Here is a 20,264-nt window from a genome sequence, read left to right as displayed (position 1 = left end):
TGATGCACTTTGATTACACACAGACAAATTTAGGTAAAATTAATAATACAAAAAAGACAATAGACTTCACTGAAGCTAAAATTTAAACAGCTACTATAGTAGCTGTTTAGTTAATTGTTCATCCTGTTTTGAATTATATAATATAACATATATTGACTCATTTAAAGAATGTATTGTCTATTTGATTGGAAATTTAAATTTGAAAATAAAATATTAAGCACATTAAGATGTTCAACTAAAGTGTTGATAAATACATTTTGCGTATCATTTTAGCTTCTTACATTTTTTTTAATAAAGGATACACATATATATTTATTTTAACTTTGTGTTAATTGAAAAGTGCAACAAAGATTTTAAACGTGACTCTTTTCTTTTTCCTTTTTTCGTAGAATATTCCCCAGGTTGATGCAGAGGGCTTCTGTATCCGACCAGAAGGAAATGAAAACGATATCCTTTTGTATTTGTCTTCACACTCAGTCCTGCTTAAAATAAATCTGGTACTAATTGTTTTTCTGTTCAGATCTAAATTAAAACAAAACTGTAGATGATCTTTCTCTCTTAAACTCTTCTGTGCCTGTTGTTGTTGTTGTTGTTGTTGTTGTTGTTGTCGCCTTAACTTTTTCGTTCCCGCTCACATGCCAAAGAGAACGCCTTCTACTCGTCCAGCGACTCAGAGGACGAAGATGAACCCAGGAAGTTCCACGTAGAAATCAAGCCCGTCGTGCCAAACAACGGCACGCACCAGAACCGAGCCACCATCGACGAGCTCAAAGCCTCCATCGGAAACATCATCCTGTCGCCCTCCACCTCGGTACTGAAAACACTGGAAATCCCAAACACAGACCTGTTGCTGTCCTGCTCTGCTGCAGCAACACTAGAGGGCATCAGGGGAATATGTAACCTCAGTGAGGGCTGAAGGGAACGCCATTTAACCGTTCCATCCCTCTTCCAGTCACTCTTTCTTGGAGCTTGTTTATTTAAATTGGAAAGGCATATATAACATTTAATATTTCACGGTTTGCCTGTACTTTCTAAATTCAGTTTTGTGTCAAACAACTTTAGGATCTTTTTATTTTGTAAGAAAACATATCAAGAACTCAAGAACAATATTTTTCTGAGTTAAGTATCTGATGTTGTTGGCCTTTACTGCAGACGCATACACATGCACACTGTCCTCCTTGTAGGCACTTAAGGGAATGCTTTGCCACACACACACACACACACACACACACACACACACACACACACACACACACACACACACAGAGCCCAGTCTGATCCGTGACCTCCGTCATGGATCCCTTCATTCAGCTCCTTGTCCCTCACCATCACTCAATCTCTGCATCTCTCTCTCTCTCTCTCTCTCCTCCTCCTCCTGCTCTGTGGAAATAGCCTCCGCCATTAAACTTTAAAACCACTACTGCTCGTGTGCAAACATGCAGCGTGTGTGCAGCGAGCTGTTGTTGTTGTTAACGTGGTTGTTTGTGGGGCGGCTCAAAGGGCACGCTCGGTGTAGTGTCGGAGGTCTAGTGCGCTTCACCCGCTGCACAGTAAAACGGATGTCACGGCATCTTCCCTTCAGCTCCGACCGCCGCTCCTCCACCCTGTTTGTGTTCTACCTCGCTCTGTTCTCCCCCCTGTCTCTGTTTGCTTTCACTCTTTTGTGTTTTATTGGAGCCCACTTGTTCTAGACAGGACTGTGTTGTGGTTATTTATGAATACTTTATGGGGGTAGTTGCCTCGTTTTTACAAATGTTTTTTTAGCCTAGAAATGGGAAGAAGACGTTTATAGAGGAAGTTTTTCTAGGATATTAAATTAAAGTTAAATCCAGGCAAAATGATGTTCTCTTTTAAACCTTTTTGACTTTGTTCATTGCTCTCTGGTTTCGGTTGTTGTCGAGACTTAAAACCCACAATTACTTTCTCATCCTTAAAGTACAAAAACACACAGAGCGCTGCATGTGTGTTCTGACTCTGATTTGCATTTAAATACCAGAAGTCATTAGATTATAGTTGCTTTCCTCTCCGTCTGTTTTCCTATCTCACATTCACCCAAAAGTTTAAAAACATACATCCAAGGTGATGACGAACGTTGCATCATCTGGTGTGAATTATTGAGAGATTTCCCCCTTTCTCTCTCTCTCTCTCTCTTTCTCTTTTTTCTTTTTCTTTTTTCCTCCTCAGTGCTCATTTTTCTGTCTTTTTCATTTTCTCCTCCTGTTCGGTTCCCCCTCTGCGGTGTTCCCTTTATTGAAATAGCAATGGAAGTCGTGTGTGTGTGGCCAGCAAGAGCCGTAATTGAACCCATTTGCCGCTTAGCGCCTGTGGGACTAAAACCCCGGCCTCGCAGCTCCACGGTGGTTAAATGCTTTTGCTGTGTTCCTTTAAACCCATTCTGTTTCTTTTTCTCCCCTCCTCCCTTGACAATTCCCCCCACCACCACCACCACCACCTTTCTCCTTGTGCGAATACATTCTTCATTGAACTTGATGCTCTAAGCTTTCCTTTGGGTTTGTGACCCTTGAGAGCGTATCTTGCACACAGTATCTTGTTTTACGCAGCATGACCCGGCAGATTTATGTCCAGAAGAGAAAAGTCTCTGTAAAGGAAGTATGTGAAGTGATGGAGGCCACGCTCTCTGTTGTCTCTGACCCATCACTGTATGTATGCGCTGAGATGAACGGTTATTTTTTCTTTCGCCGCTGAGTATTTCACCCTAGGTTTAACGTCTGGTATGTGTGAGTCCAGAGTAGCCCTGTGATTTACTGTCTTTGACTCTGAAGTGGAAAATTCCCTTTTCCACTGGGAGTAATTAATAATATAGTTTCAACCCCTTTTTTTCTCCCTAGTTTTATGTATTTTCAAATCTAATATATCGTTACATAAACAGTATCAAAAGCTTAAGGTTTCAAACTGTTTGACATGTAAAAAGGAGTGAAGAAGTCTGAGTTTCCAAACGTTGCTCATGTTGTAACATAGCACGATGACCCTTAAAGTACTTTTTCCTTACTTTGTTGATTCTGTTTTGTATTTCCTGCATGGAGAATGATCGGTTTTTCTTACTTGTGATTTGTTTCTTGCAAACTCAGCAAACTTCTGGCAAGAAACAGTTTAGAAAATGTGTGGTGGGTCGGATACGTCTTTGGTAGATTGATGTCTGTTTTCTTGTTTCCAGGGACAGATGCGGAGGAACCAGTCCAGTGAGTATTTTCTCTGCCTGACCTCTCTGTATCTTGAGTGCTGCTGGATGACTGTACAACGTCTCAACTACATTTTTCTTGGCACAATTTGTTTTTAAAGAGGTTGTCTGAAAAAAAAAAATTAAAGCCAAAACCAACATATCTGGAGAAAAAGTAAATAACTGTTCTTTTCTGTAAATGTGAGCTTGAGGGATGTTTTTTTCCCTCCCTTGGTACAAATAAGATGAATTGCTTTATTGGCTGTTTATGTTTCAACATGTCAGAAATGATCTTGTCCGTTCTGCCAACTGGCACATTTTGTAGAAAGACTGTGTGTTTGCTGTGATTTCCTCCCAAAGTGCTTGAGGAAAAAAAATTACCAAATTGCTCATGTATGTTTTTGCTCCATGGGGTCCAAAAGATTAATAATCCAGATCATTTTTTTATGAGTTAAAAGTCAAAAGGTTTTGCTTTCACATATTGTGTTTGCAAGTAACTGAATGGTAATAATAGTCACATTCTGCAGCTGAAACACGAGCTATTGCATTGATAGATGTGTACTCTACACACGCTTAGGGATCACAGGAGTTTCTACATTAAGCTCTAAGGCTCAGGGTCCTGGTGAGTATGTTTTCACTACAGTAGTAAGCCTACAACCCTGCCTCCACCCACCCCTCAACATACCCGCCACCGCCCTCATCTCTGTCCCCTGCAGCCAGCTGACACAAGCTAACACCGCTGACACTGCGTTTTCTCACTGCAAACTTTACGTTCTTAATTTACAAACACGTATGGTTTTTATTTCTGGGTTTTCTCAGTTGTCTCCTTTTACCTCTGGTGCTGCTTCAGGTCGCTTATATGGATCTTCTGCAACGTTGTAACACTTTAGAACGGGGCAAAAAAATAACAAATCATTTTATTTTTAGTTGCAAAATCACTCCATCCCCTGTTTTTTAAAGTGTTACCATTGAAATAAAAACATGTTTAAAGTTGCAGTATTTGGGTAAGATTTTAAGGTTTTTTTTACTGTAAAGAAGAAAAAATTTCTTTTCCAACCTAAATCTTACTGCAAATATACTTCTACGGCTTTTCATGTCAGATTCTCATTTGTTCAGTCAGAACCTCAGTTTTTATTTCTGGTTTTAGGTGTGATGTAGTTCAAACATGACTTTTGGCCGGTGAAAAAAACATCTTGTGTTGGGTTTTTGGGGTTTTTCCTTGCTGTCATCGCTCCGTGCAGGTCTGTGGGTCTTCATTTTCTGTTTGGTTTTCTCTCCCTGCAGGTGACGAGCTGGCAAAACCCAGAGTGCCAACACCATACGAGTACGTATGGAAGTAACATTTATCCATGTTCACAGTATCAATGCTTTTTAGTGGAAATTGAGATGCTTTTTGCTTGAAATGCTTCTCTAAGTTTGACTCCTCTCTCTCCTCCTGCAGACTGACGAACAACGACCTTCTGTCTCTGGACCCGTTCGGCCCGACTCTGGCAGCAGGCTCCTCTTCATCTGTGTCCTCATCAACAGGTAATCCCCAAAACCTCACTGCTCTGCACATAAATGTCTCCACAACGTCAGACAATATTTTATTTTATGCTACAGAATCCCTCGACCAATAAGAGGTTTCTGTAATTCCTTAAATTTTGTAACCCTTAAGATTTCAGTCCTGGTTAATTTGACACACGTGGTTTCAGGTGGAAACAGCAAATGCAGCTTTTTAGAGCAGCTACTCTGTCACTAATACAACACAAGAACTGTTGTGTCTGTTTACACTGCAGTCAAACTTACTCACATTGTTTTAAGGAAAGAAATCAGTCAATAATAATTGCAACAGCGATATGAATTCATGCTGCACACTGGCAATGTGAGATGTTTTTTCACACGGTTAAAGAAGGTTGGTCATGTTGCTGAGCTTTTAAATGGTGCAGCTCTTCATCTAACAGCTCGCTGTGGCTGCTCCTTCTTGTTCCATCACTCTCTTGCAAAAGTTGAAAATGATCCGCTGTCGGATAAATGCAGAAATGATATAAAACTACCATATACAGAGGTATTGACAGAATGTAAATACATTGAAAGGCTAGTACAGGAAAATAATACAGATCATAGATAGTATAAAAAAAATGGGGTTTGATTTTATGAAAACCTAAAGGGAGCAATCTGTTTGAGGCAGTGATCTAGTCCCTTGTTTCTCTTTCTGTTCCTTGAACTCATCTTCTCTCTGTGCGTTCATGTCTCCCCCTCTTTCTTTCTTTTTCTAAACTACTGAGTTGGAAGCCTGTCCTCTCAGATGAAGGAACTGACCCCTGAGGTTAACAGAATATTCAACTTCAGAGAAGGAAAAAGCCAGCTTTTTCTATCCCAGTTTTCAGTCATTTTTCCAATCATGTGCTCCTCTTGTTTCATTTAAATCTTTTTTGAAAAGTCTCTCACAGACATTTGAGTGTTTGTTTTACTTCACTTTTAAGCGTTGTCGGAGTGAATCTCACGGCTTTACGTGCATGACAGCGGTGTTTAAACAGAGTGACATCAGCGCTGACCCATCGCCTAGGCTAAGCGTAATCCACAGTTAATTGGCACCTCGTTGAGGTCAGAGGGCCGGCCGTAAAGCCCACTGGCACGGATGTTGTCAAACATCGTCTCGTTACTGTCAAAGGTCGCGGCTTAAATGTCTAAAGAGCATCGTAGAGTGCCCCGATTAAGATGCGGTGATGGAAATTAACAGCCTGTTAAATCTCTCTGTGTACAGTGAGGCAGCGTCACCAGCTCCCAATGCACACATGACACATTACACTAGTCCAGTCTGGCTATTAAAACGATTAAACTCTTACTGAATGAAGCAAAGAATGTAAAAAAATGTCTTTCTTATTTGTCATATGTTTCATTTATTGATTTGTTTTGTACATTTTCTTCTTTGACTTATTGTTTTGGTTTTACTTTGCTTTTTGTTTTATTACTTTGTCACTGAGTTGAAATTTTGTTGATGTTTTATTGATTTTATTTACTTATTTTCATGACCTTTTCTTGTTAGACCTTGCCTCTATCTTCCTTTCAATCCCTCCATCTCCACCTTTTCTGATGAATGACTCAGACGTCTTTCTGCCAGAGGCATCAGGTAAAATGTGTGTGTGCCCCGTTTATCAGACAGTGATCTGAACGAAACTCGTTGAAGCATTCATCAACTTCTGTTTTGCATGGTATTTATGTTTTGGTTTTTATTTAAATGCATGTGAACGTGTGAGATTCAGACTGACTCCTACTTTAATGTCCTTATGTGTCTAAAATCAGGGACATCGCTTAGCACATTTATTTCTGTAAAGAGGAAAGATCTTAAAATAATAGTTTAAAATAAGCATGATATTTATGTAAAAACAGTATACCAAAACTAGGGTTATGCAGAGTTTGCATGTGGTTAAAGGTCTCTGTGAGAGCAAGAAAAATATGTAGTAATTGTAGACACTAATTAAATATTTGATAATATATATATATATATTTATAAACGTTAGTTTAACTGCATGCTCAGTATGCTGTGTGTGCAAATATTAAAGGGGCAGAACAACATAATGTAAACACCTAGAGAAGACTTAACACTCAGCTGTTTAAGGTCTGGCAATCCACAATGCAATATGCATGATTTTGAAAACAACTTGAGACAATTATAATATATCCAAACAGGCCAAATCCTCTGTGATTAGATTAATGCTCCATTGGTATTAAAATAATACTGCAGAATATTTGTCTGAAAAAACACATGCCAAATACAGGTGAACTGCATCAATATCAAGGAACACCAGTAACAAATGGAAAACAAACCAACAGCTAAATGACTGATAATAATATAAATATAATACAATACAGAAGTCGATGTTTACTTATTGAGCTATTTCAAGTTACGTGACATTACGTAACGTTACTAAGTAACTTGTGAAAAGTAGCGTCAATATGTAGGTTACAAAACGATAGGGAAATGTTAACGTAACGTTACTATGTTGTGTCCATAACGTAGCCAACATAACTAAGAAAGAAACATGCGTACATTAACCAAAACCACAAACTCTTCCTAAACGTTGTAAAGTTGTTTTCTGTGAAAACAGCAGTTTATTTTTAAAACTGATGCTCGAGGATTGTAGATGGTAACCCTTAATTTGAAAAGCTCGTTTGAGATGATTAAGGTTAGGCATTGGACTCTAATGGTTTAGGTCTTATGGTTAGGGTCTTCTGGCAGCGATTTTCACGGGAAGTTTTTTGCAATTTTTTTAACCAAAACCTTTGAACCAGTTCTTGCCTTGATGGTTACTTGAAAAGTTTTTTCACCCTTAAGTTATTGTTATTTTGGCTCCATGTATGTCTTTAAACCGCAGTCTAAGTCACAATAGAGCCTCATTCACCTCCCACCTCACATGATACAGGTGTGTGAGAGCGTGTGAGAGCAGACACACTATTGTTATGTCAGTTGATGACCCAGTGACACATCACTAACTGTGAACATTACCCAGTGATTAAAACTCCTCAGTACCCTGCTAGAGGGATGTTTGACCCATCTGGGTTCAAAATGATTACTCAGCCGTTCAGAAACGCTTTAGATATGACATCACTGTACTAGTACTTACACCAGCAGGTCAGGTACATTTTGTATATATTTTATATATATATATATATATATATATATATATATATATTAATGTACTTACAACTATAGTATACATCCTAGTATAACAGACAGGCATTTCATCCAGCAAATACTGGTAGAAGAATGTTTTTTCATATGTATGAGGTAAAAGCAATGATGTTGAGGATCCACGTTTGTACTATGCTTGTATTGCTCCATGTCTCATCTGTCTACCTTCTATACTTTGCATTTGTCATATTTACGCCAATCACATCGCCCCCATCAGCGGAGGTCGTGACACAACGGGAACGCTCTCCTCCTCTGGCAGAGAGCCAGCAGTCCAAAGATGTCTCCTCTTTCTCCTCGTCCACCTCCTCCCCCTGGGACTCACCAGAAAACCCCTTACAAGCACTCAAACCCGCTCCGGCGAGGGCCCAGAGCGCCCCCATCACCCTGCCGACCGAGCCCATTGACCCGGTCCAGAACCCAACCGCTTCCAGCCCTCCGAAGAGCGTGGACGCCTTCTCCTCCGTGTCCTGGTCCCAGAGCCAGTGGATCGCCTTCAGTGATAATTTCGCTCCAGTTCGCCGTCAGGGGTCAGGGTCGTCGGTGAAGGAGCTCCAGAGGCCTCCGCCCGGATCCGGCAGGTCGTGTCGCTTCCTCTCCGATGAATCCGCCGACGCCTCCTGCAAAACAACGGCGAGCAGCGGAGAAGACGGAAACTGTTTCTCTGACGTCTTCTCTGGGAGTACAGATAGAACGATGGCAGCAGCTCCATCAGGCAAAATATTTAATGGTAACATCAGAACCGATGCTAGAGACGTGTTTTATGCCTGAGGTTTGGAGTTTTATATTTTGTATTATTTTTAACTGTATGTTTTCTTTTTTTTCTTTTTTTTGCATTTGTTTTGTATTTGAACTTGACAATTCTGTTGCTTATTTGTTTGTTTTGTTTCTCTTTTTTTTCTATAACTCACTGCCTGGTTTGCAACATGTTTGTCTTTGAGTTTCTTTTGATGAAATTGAGTTTGGAATGTGTTTTACTTCTTTGTTGTTACCTGTTGTGGTTTTGCTCTTATGGTTTTTAAACTAGAGGTTTATGCATGATGGTTCTGCGTTTCCTTCAATGAAGCACACTGCATACATGTTTGTTTTGTACCCGATTCACATGCTTTTTTCTGACACTACCCAGCAAAACTCACGCGTGTTTCTCTCCGTGTAGTGCCAGTACCGAACCGACCGACCACCCCGCTGACAGCCGGAGCCCTGGTGCCTCCACCTCGACCCTCCTCCAGACCCAAACTCCCCACAGGAAAACTCACAGGAATCAATGAGATTGTGAGTAAATGCAACATCCCTACAGGATGCACCATGCAACACAACAATGCCCCATGCGGTTTACATTAATGACCCGCTTCCCTCAGGTACGGCCGTTCAGCCCACCCAAGACCTCCAACGCCAGCCCTCCTCCTGCTGCGCCTCTCGCCCGGGCGGAGAGCTCCTCCTCCTTGTCCTCCAACGCCTCGCTCAGCGCCGCTAACACCCCCACCGTCGGTAAGCCTCCTCCGTGTCTCATCACAACTATATCCTCTCCTTCTTCTTCAGCTCTTTCTCCAACTTGCCACATACCTTTTGTCTCTGCAACACAATGTCCCGTGTTTTCCTCCTCTCTCACTCCTTCCTTCCTTCCTTCCTTCCTTCCTTCCTTGACTCCTCTGCTTCCAGGAGCCGAGCACATCTTTGCCCTCCCCCTCTCCTCCCCCGAGCCAGAGCTGCTCTCCCTCTCTCCTTTCTTTCTACTAAGCCAAAGTGAGTCTTCTTGTTTCCTCCTTTTCCCCCGTCATCACCTCCACTCTGCAAACATTTCACTGATGTCCTCATTAGGGCCTGTTAGCTCCTCGTCCATCTCCGTGCGGTCATTACAGCCTCGTCAGCTTAGGGCTCACCTGCCACAAACACATTCAGGACTCAGAACTGTGCTCTGCATCACCTCTCGCTCACATGTGTGCTCTCTGGGTTTCTCCATCTCCTCCTCTCTTTCTTTATGCCTTTAAATATTTGGCGTAAAGAGGACGATGTGTTCATATCGAAGCTGCCTACCTTTGAGAAGCGGTGTGAAACACCAGCAGGTACGGTTGAAGTTCATACAAGAGGACTCTCCTCCGTATTTAACTCAAACTAACACCAGTCTGTTTGACAGCTGGATGGACAACTGGTTATCTTGCTTTGCAGTGATTGTATTTCTCTGTCTTGTTTGCTCTCCATATTCACCTTTTTCAGCACCATCAGCTCCTAACATTATAAAGATTTGATCATTATAATAATGACGTCATGAATGGTACGTCCTTTGTTGACTTTAATATGCTGTCTGAGCTCATTCTGCCTGTCTTGTATTACTTAATTTGAACTAAAGCAGCTGTAGCATGATCTACTCTTAAAAACGTAGCTTATTTTTCTTTATTTGAAAAATAACAATGTACTGATTTTGCGATGTGTGAATGACTGACTTCATGAAATGCAATACTACAAATATTTTAAATTGCATAATGCATCTCTGCATGATCAAGCCCTCCTAATTCAGATGTGAGCTTTGGACCCCGCTGTTGTAAAAAGTCTGATCCACAGCTGAGTCAACAGACCTCTAACTCCGTTCCTCTCTCGTTCTCAGGGACGTCTCGCGGTCCCAGCCCGGTGACCTTGGGATCTCTAGATGCTTTGCCCATCGCCGTGGCCTTCACAGAATCGGTTAATGCTTACTTCAAAGGAGCTGATCCCACTAAGTGAGTCTCACATGACCTCCTGCTGCTCGAGGGCCCCGACGTGGACCTGCAGGCATACACATCTTTGTCCATATTTGAACTTAAAACTACAACACATATGACGTTATGAGTCCTGCAGTTCGTGGTGCTTCACCCAGACCTGCCTCTGGCTCTGCATGTGTGGAATTTTTTATTTTTTTATTTTTTTTGCATTAGTCTGACACCATTCTTTCAGAGCGGATAACCTACGCGGGGCGGATTATAGTCTGGGGCAGAGAAAACACACAGCCGTTTATTGGTTAACTGCTGTTAAATTGCTGCTGTGCAAAAGGCTTATTTTTGCAGGGATTAGTAAATGGAACATTTCATAAGCAATGCAGCGGAGACACGGTGCGTGGTGGAGACCCGCTGTGGGACGTTACCACCACAGCACATAGGCCAACCCCAACCGAATGAAGAAACCTGATTTATATTAGACTATAAAAGCATACAGATGTGTATTAGGAAAAGGGGGAATGAAGATGTGACACCTGCAACATAAAGCCAGTGTGTTTGATATCCACATTATGTATAAAAAGTGGATTAGTAGGCTAAACAATTCATAATTAGACCGAATATATCAAATGTAGTTGTGTACTTATTAATAGTTGTAAAAACATTATTTGAGCTAAATGAAAATGAACAATAACTTTGATAATCGACTTATTGTTTTAGTCATTTTTCAATCAAAAAATGACAAACAGTCTCTGGTTCCAGCTCTCAAATGTGATGATTTATCACTTTTCTCTATTGTTTATCATTTATTATTGAATAAGGCAGAATTTGATTTTGGTTCTGACAGTTTTTTGACATTTGATTAAAGCTACTACGAGGAACTTTCCTTTTTTTTTACCAATTTTGGGGGTTTCTGCCAAAAGTGTGGGTGTTTCTGAGAACCAGACTCGGTTTAGAAAACCACTTATTTAACTGCAGCATTGTGACAGTCCTGGTTCTGGTTCTCCCCTGCCCTCCCTTCCTTCATAACCAGTTAAAAGTAACTTTAACAAAAACAATTATCGCTGTAATTGGAAATGACACTCACATGGCTACATTTCACAGGTGCATTGTGAAGATCACAGGAGACATGACCTTGTCGTTCCCCATGGGCATCATCAAGGTGTTCACCACCAACCCCTCCCCCGCCGTGCTCACCTTCAAACTGAAGAACACCAGCAGGTTGGAGCAGATCTTACCCAACCAGCAGCTACTATACAGGTGAGACGTTCAGAACCAAACGGCTAAAACGATGAGTTGATAAGTTGGACGCGGAGATTCGAGTGCGAATAGAGGAAATGTTGTCTGCGTCAGTGGGAGGAAATTCAATTAGTAATCTGACATAAACCCGTCATTAAGCTGTCAGGCAAGTATTTTCCACCAGACGTTAACAGCCAGGTTCTCAACAGCTCATGTCTCTTCTGAAATACTTTACGTGCTGAAACAGCAGAGAACAGCAGAGAACAGCACACTTCATATAACATCTGCTTCATTTAACACACATTACGTTGCCTCTCACCTCTTTAATCCCAGTCAAAGGTGTTTAATGTGGATTTGACCTCACAAGCAGAGCAAGTTTCAAATATGCTTTAAACTTTGTTGGATTTAAAACTATGACTTTTTGACGCAAACTCCATTTGACACGTTCGTATTCTTTCTTAAAAAGTAAAGCAAAATGACATCGTTTTAATGTTTCTCCTCCTTCCTCTCTCCGTTATCCCAAGACCACACGGTTGAACTAATTGAATCAAAAGGAATTCATGATTTAGTAGCTGGTTGGATATAACAGGGTCATTTTTTCCAAGCTATTGGAGCTTTGCACACAAAGCCAGGAGGAGCGATGAATAATTGAGCCTCTGATTATTCCTTGTGCATCAGTGTGTGTGTGTGTGTGTTTTTCTGACTGTTTTTTTACTTTCTATATAGTGATCCTTCCCAAAGTGACTCAAATTCCAAGGACTTCTGGTTCAACATGCAAGCGCTGACGTCCTACCTCAGGAAATCTTCAGAACAGAATCCTACAGCTTCCTATTATAACGTGGACATCCTGAAATACCAGGTCAGGTCCAGAACCTTAATCCAGAAAAAAATATCTGTAGAAAAAGAATGCTTTCTAAAAAAAAAAAAACTTCCCAAGTGCTTCACACTCCAGACAAGTCTACAAAAACAAGCAAAAATAGAAGATGAGGGAAAAACAATTAGTGGAGTGTTGCAATGTCTTTATTCTATGTGAAATATTTGAAAGCCACGTTCCAGAGGTAAAGATAATAAGATAAAATAAGATAATCCTTTATATCATAGTATAGTCATAACGCTGTATTCGATCCTGCAACTTTAGTCTGGAATATTCTTTAAAATACATCAAATAGTTTTAACCTTCTGTCTGTGCCTGCCACACATCCTCACAATCTTTTGAATTGAATTAATTTGTGGTCCCAGACTGGCTTTCTAATTTAATTTACTGCTCTAAAACCCTGTTACAGTCTGGTTTAAACCTCAGCTGTATACCGTACGCCCGGCCCCGAAAATCCTGCAGCCTCACACGCGAAAATGCCACCGCTGGATGACATCATCTTTTAAACAAACCCCACAAAGGCTGGTTTTATAGCTTCAGACTGGCTTATTTACATTATTATATTAGTTTATGTTTAAGTCATTGTGCATATGAAATAATATTGTAAAAGCTTCATCTATAAAGTCCAAGTTGTCAGCGCCATACAAAGAATTTATGGAAAAAAGCACGATCATCACAAAACTCCAAACTCTTTGCATCAGAAGCATTTTGACTATTAGAGTGACTTTGGTGTGTTTTTTTCTTTTTGCACAATAAAACAAAGCAGCAGAAACACAACAACAGAAGAAGAGAAGCAAGTTGTGCACCGGAAATTAAAAAATGAGTCTGAGCTTATAGGAGGAATCTTACCTCAATAAACTTTATAAGCAAATACAAAAGACAAAAAGAAAAAACGTAAAATCAGTAAGCTAAATATAAAGTAAGCAACATATATTAAGCTTATATTAACTTCAAATAAATAATAGAATGTAGGCTAATACAAACATGTGTAATACAATTGTTTGTTATTGTGTTATGTTCTATAAGTTTGGTAAATTTACTTTGTATTTTTGAAAATTTGAAGAGCTAATTTTCCTTATATCAGATGCATGCTGGGAAATTTATAATAATCTATATATGTTTGTTGCCGTTTGTCTTTTTGAACCAGTCAAGAGTTTCTGATCATACACATCCGACACTAAGACATGAATGTATAAATTATATTTCTTTATTTATGGAGGATTTCTTTATTTAGATCAATCCATAATGGGAAATTTTACATTTTCAGACAGCAAATGCAGCCCTAGAGTAAGTAGGGGTTAAATATTTTGTTAAGTGATTCTTCAGCTGGTTCAGCCATACTGGCATCAAACTTTGGTCTCCCAGTTGGCTCACAAACCACTAAAGGCCGTCCCGTCCCCCATTAATCACTCCCAGCTCAGTTTTAGTTTTCGTGTGGTTGTGAAAGAAAATCTAGAAATATAAAGAAATATAAGCTCATAAACGTGTAAAACAAGCAATCAGTGAATTTGGCTAGTTGGCTTTAAGTTGATGGAAGACTAATTGGTCTTTTTTTGCCAAATAAATGTGTTTGTGTCATAACTATGAAATTGAGACTTGTAGTCACTGCAGCTGCGGATATCGGGAACATCGCTTTTTGCTTAAACTCAAAGCAGCTCTGTTCAACCATGCTGTGTTCAGGTGCAGTCGGACGGGATCCATTCCACTCCTCTCAACCTGGCCGTGTACTGGAAGTGCACACCGAGTACATCGGACCTGCGGGTGGACTACCGCTACAACCCCGAGTCCATGGCCTCCCCGGGTCCTCTATCCAACGTTCAGATCTTAGTGCCCGTAGACGGAGGAGTCACCAACATGCAGTCTCTGCCCAACTCCATCTGGTAAAATGTGGTGCTCGTTATACATCAGCAGGAGAACAAAGAGTATGAAAACATTTCTCTGTCTTAGTTCCACAGTGGAAGCTTATTCCTTTCTCTGATTTTAGGAATGCCGAGCAGAATAAGTGTCTGTGGAAGCTGAGTGACATCTCAGAAAAGTCTGAAAATGAAGGTAAGTCGTCTTCTTCTCTTCTTTGTTTGCAATCAGAGAAAGTTTGTTGAAAGTCTTACCTGCAGAGAGTTTGAATGGTGAGGAAGAGAGCAAGATAGTTACAAAACAGACACATTATTGTATCGTCTCTGCACATGATAAGATAAAGACATTGACATACATATTACACAGCAATTATTGTATGTTTGTATATAACCAAAATACCTAAGAAAATAAGAAATTATTCATTTAATTGAATGTTTTTTTTATTGTTTATTTATAGTTTTTATAGTTATTATAAACTGTTTTACCCAGAAAATTCAAACCATGACGAAGATGGCTTTGCCTTTTGTCGAGGACATCAGCCTGTTCTCATACAGCGCTCGTAGCTATACCTGAAAAAGAAATCGCTGCAATTCGTAGATATCCCACAAAATCATTAAAACAGAAGAACAAACAGAAGAACAAAAAAAGGAGAGAGATTCCGTCATCCAGGAGATCGCTGACCTGGAACGAGAAGTCAATGTAGATTTATTTGTCACATAACATAATCTTTCCTAAACCTTATCAAGTATTTTTGTTACCTTAACCTAACTAAGTTGTTTCCGAAAAAGACATTTGTTGCTGAACTTTTGAAGGGAAACGCACAAAAAATGAGGAGTAACTATTTTGTTAGATATTATACCGAGTGTTTTACGAGGATAGATTGAGGACACGTACAGCAAATGACTCCTCTTCTACGTTAATGTTTGTTCTAATTGGAACACAGGCGGCAATCTGAATCACTTGCCAGGGTCCGGTCTTTGCCCACTGCAACCCCGCCGCCTGCACTGTCTAAATTTACGCCCCTGCTGCAAAGTGAGTGCATTTGTTTGTGTTTGACCCCTAGGCGCCGGGTCCCTGAGGGCCAAGTTTGAACTGTCAGACGGCCCATCGAACCCCTCCACTCTAGCAGTGCAGTTCATGAGCGAGGGGAGCACCCTGTCAGGAGTGGACATGGAGCTGCAGGGCCCCGGATACAGACTTTCCCTCAACAAGAAGAGGTTTGCCACAGGTATGTAGAACGCTGGATCATCAGCACGTGTATTTAATGAATCAAACGGCTCAAACTGCACCTCTTTTGTTCTGTTCGTTAGGTCGTTACATGGCAGATTGCTGAGTCGACCCACCACTCTGGTTCTCAAGAAAGAAAACATCTTGTTTGACGCAAAAGTTGGCAACTTTACAAAGCTTCCTGAACCTCTGGATCCATCTGAGCTTTCAGCCCGGGAGGCGAGAATCTCACTACAATAACACAGCACTGAGTATTGAACACTGTTTAAGAAAAAAGAAAAGAAAGAAAAGAAGATGAGCTTTCAGGAAATGTGTAGATATGAAGTCTAATAATGCTTTCTGATCAACTCACTTTTGTATAGTCATTATACATTAGATATAAATCTATATTGTATTTGAAATCATAAAAAAAAAAAAAACGTGCACTAACAATCTTTCAGACGCTCTTCTTCCTCTTATATTCATCTTTTCTCAAGAGCCTATAAGGAATATAAAACAAAACCATGGAAGAGAAGAAAAGGTTCCTTCCTCTGAACTGTAAATATTAACACTGATCATTCTGCTCAACGCTCAAATCACTTCTGTTTACTGATCCTTCTCTCTCTTCCTCCTCACGATTTTTTTATTTTTTTTTATCATGTGCAATGAAGCAATGAAGGTAGAATCTGTCTTAAGCAGAACTCACACACTTATGGCACAAGCTTGATCTCTTAGAATAACATTGAAGTGCTTTCGCACTAATGCAAAAAACAGAAAGATCTGACCTCAGTGCCTCGTCTTATTCTGCGGATCAACAGGCAACAAAATGTTTTTTACCCAGATTTGGGTTTTCCAGATTTAAGCTACATTTCTCTGTGGTGAAAAGCATGGAGTGTTTTTTTAAACTTTTACCCCTAATGGGGTCTTTTTTTAGAATTGAACTTGTTAATTCCCCTCTCAGTCATGGCTTGTACTTTTAAAGTGTTTAAGCCGTTCATTTGTACACTTTATGAAAGAAATCTTGACTGTAAAACATTTTGTCAAATGTTTAGATGCTTTAAAGAAACAAAACAAGGGAAATAACCCCAAATTGCAAAAACTTGTAGCCTTTTTTTAAATCACACTTTTGTGCCCCAATAATGGAGAAATGTGCCTGAATCTACTTTTTTCTTTTATACACTACAGCACAGTTATTAAGAAAAAGCACCAACAAAGTGCCAGTTTTTACTCCTTTTATTTGGATGTTGAAGGGAAAAACGTCTCCTCTTTTTACAACCCGACTGTCTTCCACAAAATGAATGAGTCACGTTTGCCTTTCTGCGACTGAGTTTGACCATCGAACTCTTTTCTATCTTGTCTTTTCTTTCTATCTGACGCTCGTCGGTTGACCTGAAACCTCTCGTTCGTTCGCTCGCTCGCTGTTCAGCAGACGATGCGAGTGAGCGAAGTAGCACAACGAGGCCAAACTAGTGATGGAGATGCCTTATCACCATTACTACGACACTGAGTAATCCAGTGTGGTTGAATGTGGTTAGATATGGTGACACAGTACTGTCATTACCGGCCTGCCCTGCCTTTTTAACCAAGTGCATGCTGGGATAAGCCTCTCGCAACTACAAGCAGCACAAGCGGGTGTAGAAAACGGATGGATGGATGGATGGATGGATGGATGGATGGATGCCACGTTTGACTCTTGGTGCTTCATTCTTGTCTTTTTACTAATGAAGGCTGCTGCTGTAGAAGCTGTTGTACTTCTTGACGGAGTAGTTTTTTGTTTTATTATCATTGACCTCAACCATGTGATGATCCATACATAGGTTAATGTGCTGGTATGTGACGTGTCTGGAGATGCGATTAGCTGTGATGTTTGACGACACTGTGCATCATGTGGCCAACTGACCTCTCAGATAAGATTTTAAAGAAAATTAACTTTTTTCACATCAGGCTTATTTTTTACTCTCCGCTGTGCTATAGAAAAATTACTCAGAGTAGTTTTTTAACCGACTTAAAACTCATATCCATACTTGATTCATTGATCACTTGTTTGATTTCATTCATCATATCTGGTCTGGGGGGGTTGTCTCCAGTTTTTAATGTTTTGTATGATTCTGGTTTAGGTTTTTGATAATAATAATCCAGAAGCAGACATTAATGGAATCATCCATTTAAATTGTGTTTGCTGAACCTAAAGTTTGTATCTCACTCTGGACTTTAATCAGCCAAATCTTTGAAGCTATTTGGAATGAATGAGTTTACAAATAATCCTAAAGATTGTACCACCAGACATTTGTACAGTTATAAATCAACATGTCGCTCTGTGCTTTTTTCCCCCAATTAATTATCTCAGTGGTTTTATTCAGATGAGACGAATGCATTAAAACACTCACAGATTCAGTGTTCAGTATTAGCAAGCTGGTTCTTGCTGTCTCAAAAAAAACCTACAAAATTCACTTCCAAGGCTCCTCTTTTGTTGTCACTTTCACATCCTTTATTTCTTTATATGTTGTATTGAACAGAGTTTAAAGAGAGCAAACAATTGTGTAAATGATTCTCATAAATTGTACATTTTTACCAATATCTCAGCCACTTTTTGTCTCTACTTTATGATTTTTTTCATTGTGCCTGTATTAAATGTGTAATATATGAATATATACAAATATATTAAAATGACTAAGCGTGTTCTGTGTGGTTTCTTTTAGCCTTCATCGTGAGCATAAACTAAGAGATTCAGTTATGTATCATGCAATCTTATTTATTTTAATTTTGCACAGATATTCATGGTCCCCAGAGATGGAATCCGGTGACTTTGGTGATCTCCTGACCTCTTCTTTATCGGCACCAGCAGGACTCATCTAGTGAAGTATCTCAATATCTACTAGTCGGATGAGAAGATTTTTATTATTTTTGGACCCTTATTGCTTTTATTGGACAGGAAACAGGGGTAGAGACAAGCCGTTGCACATTTTTGTACAGACAGTCTTTGTTCCAGGACAATGTACCTTTTAATGACTTTAGTGATCTCTTAGATTTTCATCTAACACCAACTGATGATATCAGTGTCGGAAGCCGAAGACGGGTCAGTGTATTTGAATATGTATTAGACGAGTCGTGCAACCGAACGCGACGCAACTTGTTTCTTCTGGCCGAAGCTATGTGATGTCATTTTGAAAACCTGGGCACCTTCAAGTCAAAATGTAAGTTTGCCAAATAGTTTTATACTTTTACTTTTATGACCAAATATGACCAAAACCAATGACATTCCCATCAGCTGTAGTTGTATCTCAGATTGGGCGTGTAATCTTTAACACTATAGGAAAGGAAAGCTGTTTTAAAAATAAGCAAATATAGGCTAACGTCGCCTTAAACATTCCGACATGTTGAGCGCTTTTAGGCCACAATGTCCACCTGAGTTGCTCCTCTTCTCTGTCTGGTCATTATGGGACAGTTTCTGTGAGCTTTTCAGATTATTGCATAGAGTTCACTACAATACAATGTATCTCAAAGCAACAAAAAATATATTTAACTCAACAAAAAAAGACCCCACTATTTAATCTACAAAGCTTGTTTGAACACTTTATTCCTTTTTGTTTGGCTGGTGTACTTCTGGTAGAAATTTGTGCTCAGTGGAAAGATTGAAACATTTCCAAATCACACTGACATGACCTGAACTGACAGATATACCACTTATGTATGGAGGGGAACTGGCCCTTTAAATCCCCCTTAAGATATACAGATTTTACCGATGAAACGCTGTAAGCTAACAAGTCAGAAGTTGCAATACTACAAGAGGAAAGCAGTAAATCTGTTATCGGTTATTTCTAAACGACCATAATCCATGCATGCAGGATGATAGGGCATGAAAACAAAGCTTGAAGACACCACCACACATGTGTTACTAATAAACTGGGAGAACCTCATGCAGCGCTTCGCTCAGGAGGATGTATGCATGACTGTGCGTACGCGCTCGGCACTACATCAACACCTCGTGCATATTTACACACTCAAGTCTGCCTGGAGACCTCCTCCTCGCTGTTTGAAATGCACCGTCTGAGCTGCTCTTTTCACAGCCACATGTGGGAGCCATCAGTGTTGACTCTACTTTTCCCCGTCCGCCTCACTCAGACGAGAGAGGAAGAGATCTTAGGGTCTCTTGTGTACGCTGTTATTCTCTGACAGGCCAAAGTGAGACATGTGAGCTGAAGTTGTATCCAAAAACGGTGTCGGTTCACGTGGAGACTCTTGTGTGGCCAGGTATTTTTATACAACTCGACATTATTTGACTTCTCGCCAAGAGTTACATTAGAAGATTGACACCACTTTCATATTTTGTTTGCTAAATACGAAGCCACGGCCAGTTAGCTAAGCTTATCTTAAAGACTGCAGACGTTGAAACCGCTAGCATAACTCCGTTTTTAGGATTATAACATCTGCGTACCAGCACTTCTAAAGCTCACTGTTGAACATTTATTATTATATATAGCTTGATCAGTTCATAAACAAAAACCAGAGTGTTTGTGTTGCTACTCAATCTTGGAACAGGGCAGCAGTTCCAGT

The 20,264-nt window shown here is 40.1% G+C and overlaps 1 protein-coding gene across 1 annotated transcript in view; it reads left to right on the top strand.

Moving 5' to 3' along the window:
- The window catches only part of fcho2 (FCH and mu domain containing endocytic adaptor 2), a 44,767-nt gene extending 26,383 nt beyond the window's left edge, over positions 1-18,384 (top strand). Inside the window, exons 13-26 of the mRNA XM_054611955.1 lie at positions 390-449; positions 638-811; positions 3,176-3,200; positions 4,463-4,502; positions 4,620-4,705; positions 9,007-9,122; positions 9,209-9,338; positions 10,453-10,564; positions 11,642-11,797; positions 12,503-12,635; positions 14,331-14,530; positions 14,635-14,699; positions 15,568-15,732; positions 15,815-18,384. Coding sequence (XP_054467930.1) covers positions 390-449; positions 638-811; positions 3,176-3,200; positions 4,463-4,502; positions 4,620-4,705; positions 9,007-9,122; positions 9,209-9,338; positions 10,453-10,564; positions 11,642-11,797; positions 12,503-12,635; positions 14,331-14,530; positions 14,635-14,699; positions 15,568-15,732; positions 15,815-15,837 — 1,485 coding nt within the window. The 3' untranslated portion in view covers positions 15,838-18,384. The remainder of the gene's footprint in view (positions 1-389; positions 450-637; positions 812-3,175; positions 3,201-4,462; positions 4,503-4,619; positions 4,706-9,006; positions 9,123-9,208; positions 9,339-10,452; positions 10,565-11,641; positions 11,798-12,502; positions 12,636-14,330; positions 14,531-14,634; positions 14,700-15,567; positions 15,733-15,814) is intronic.
- Positions 18,385-20,264: the final 1,880 nt, after the last annotated feature.

Source organism: Anoplopoma fimbria, chromosome 14 (assembly GCF_027596085.1).
Source record: "Anoplopoma fimbria isolate UVic2021 breed Golden Eagle Sablefish chromosome 14, Afim_UVic_2022, whole genome shotgun sequence".
In the NCBI taxonomy this organism is placed as follows: Eukaryota; Metazoa; Chordata; class Actinopteri; order Perciformes; family Anoplopomatidae; genus Anoplopoma; species Anoplopoma fimbria.
Note: the sequence above shows the minus strand (reverse complement) of the source record. Positions and strands in the feature narration are given on the sequence as shown.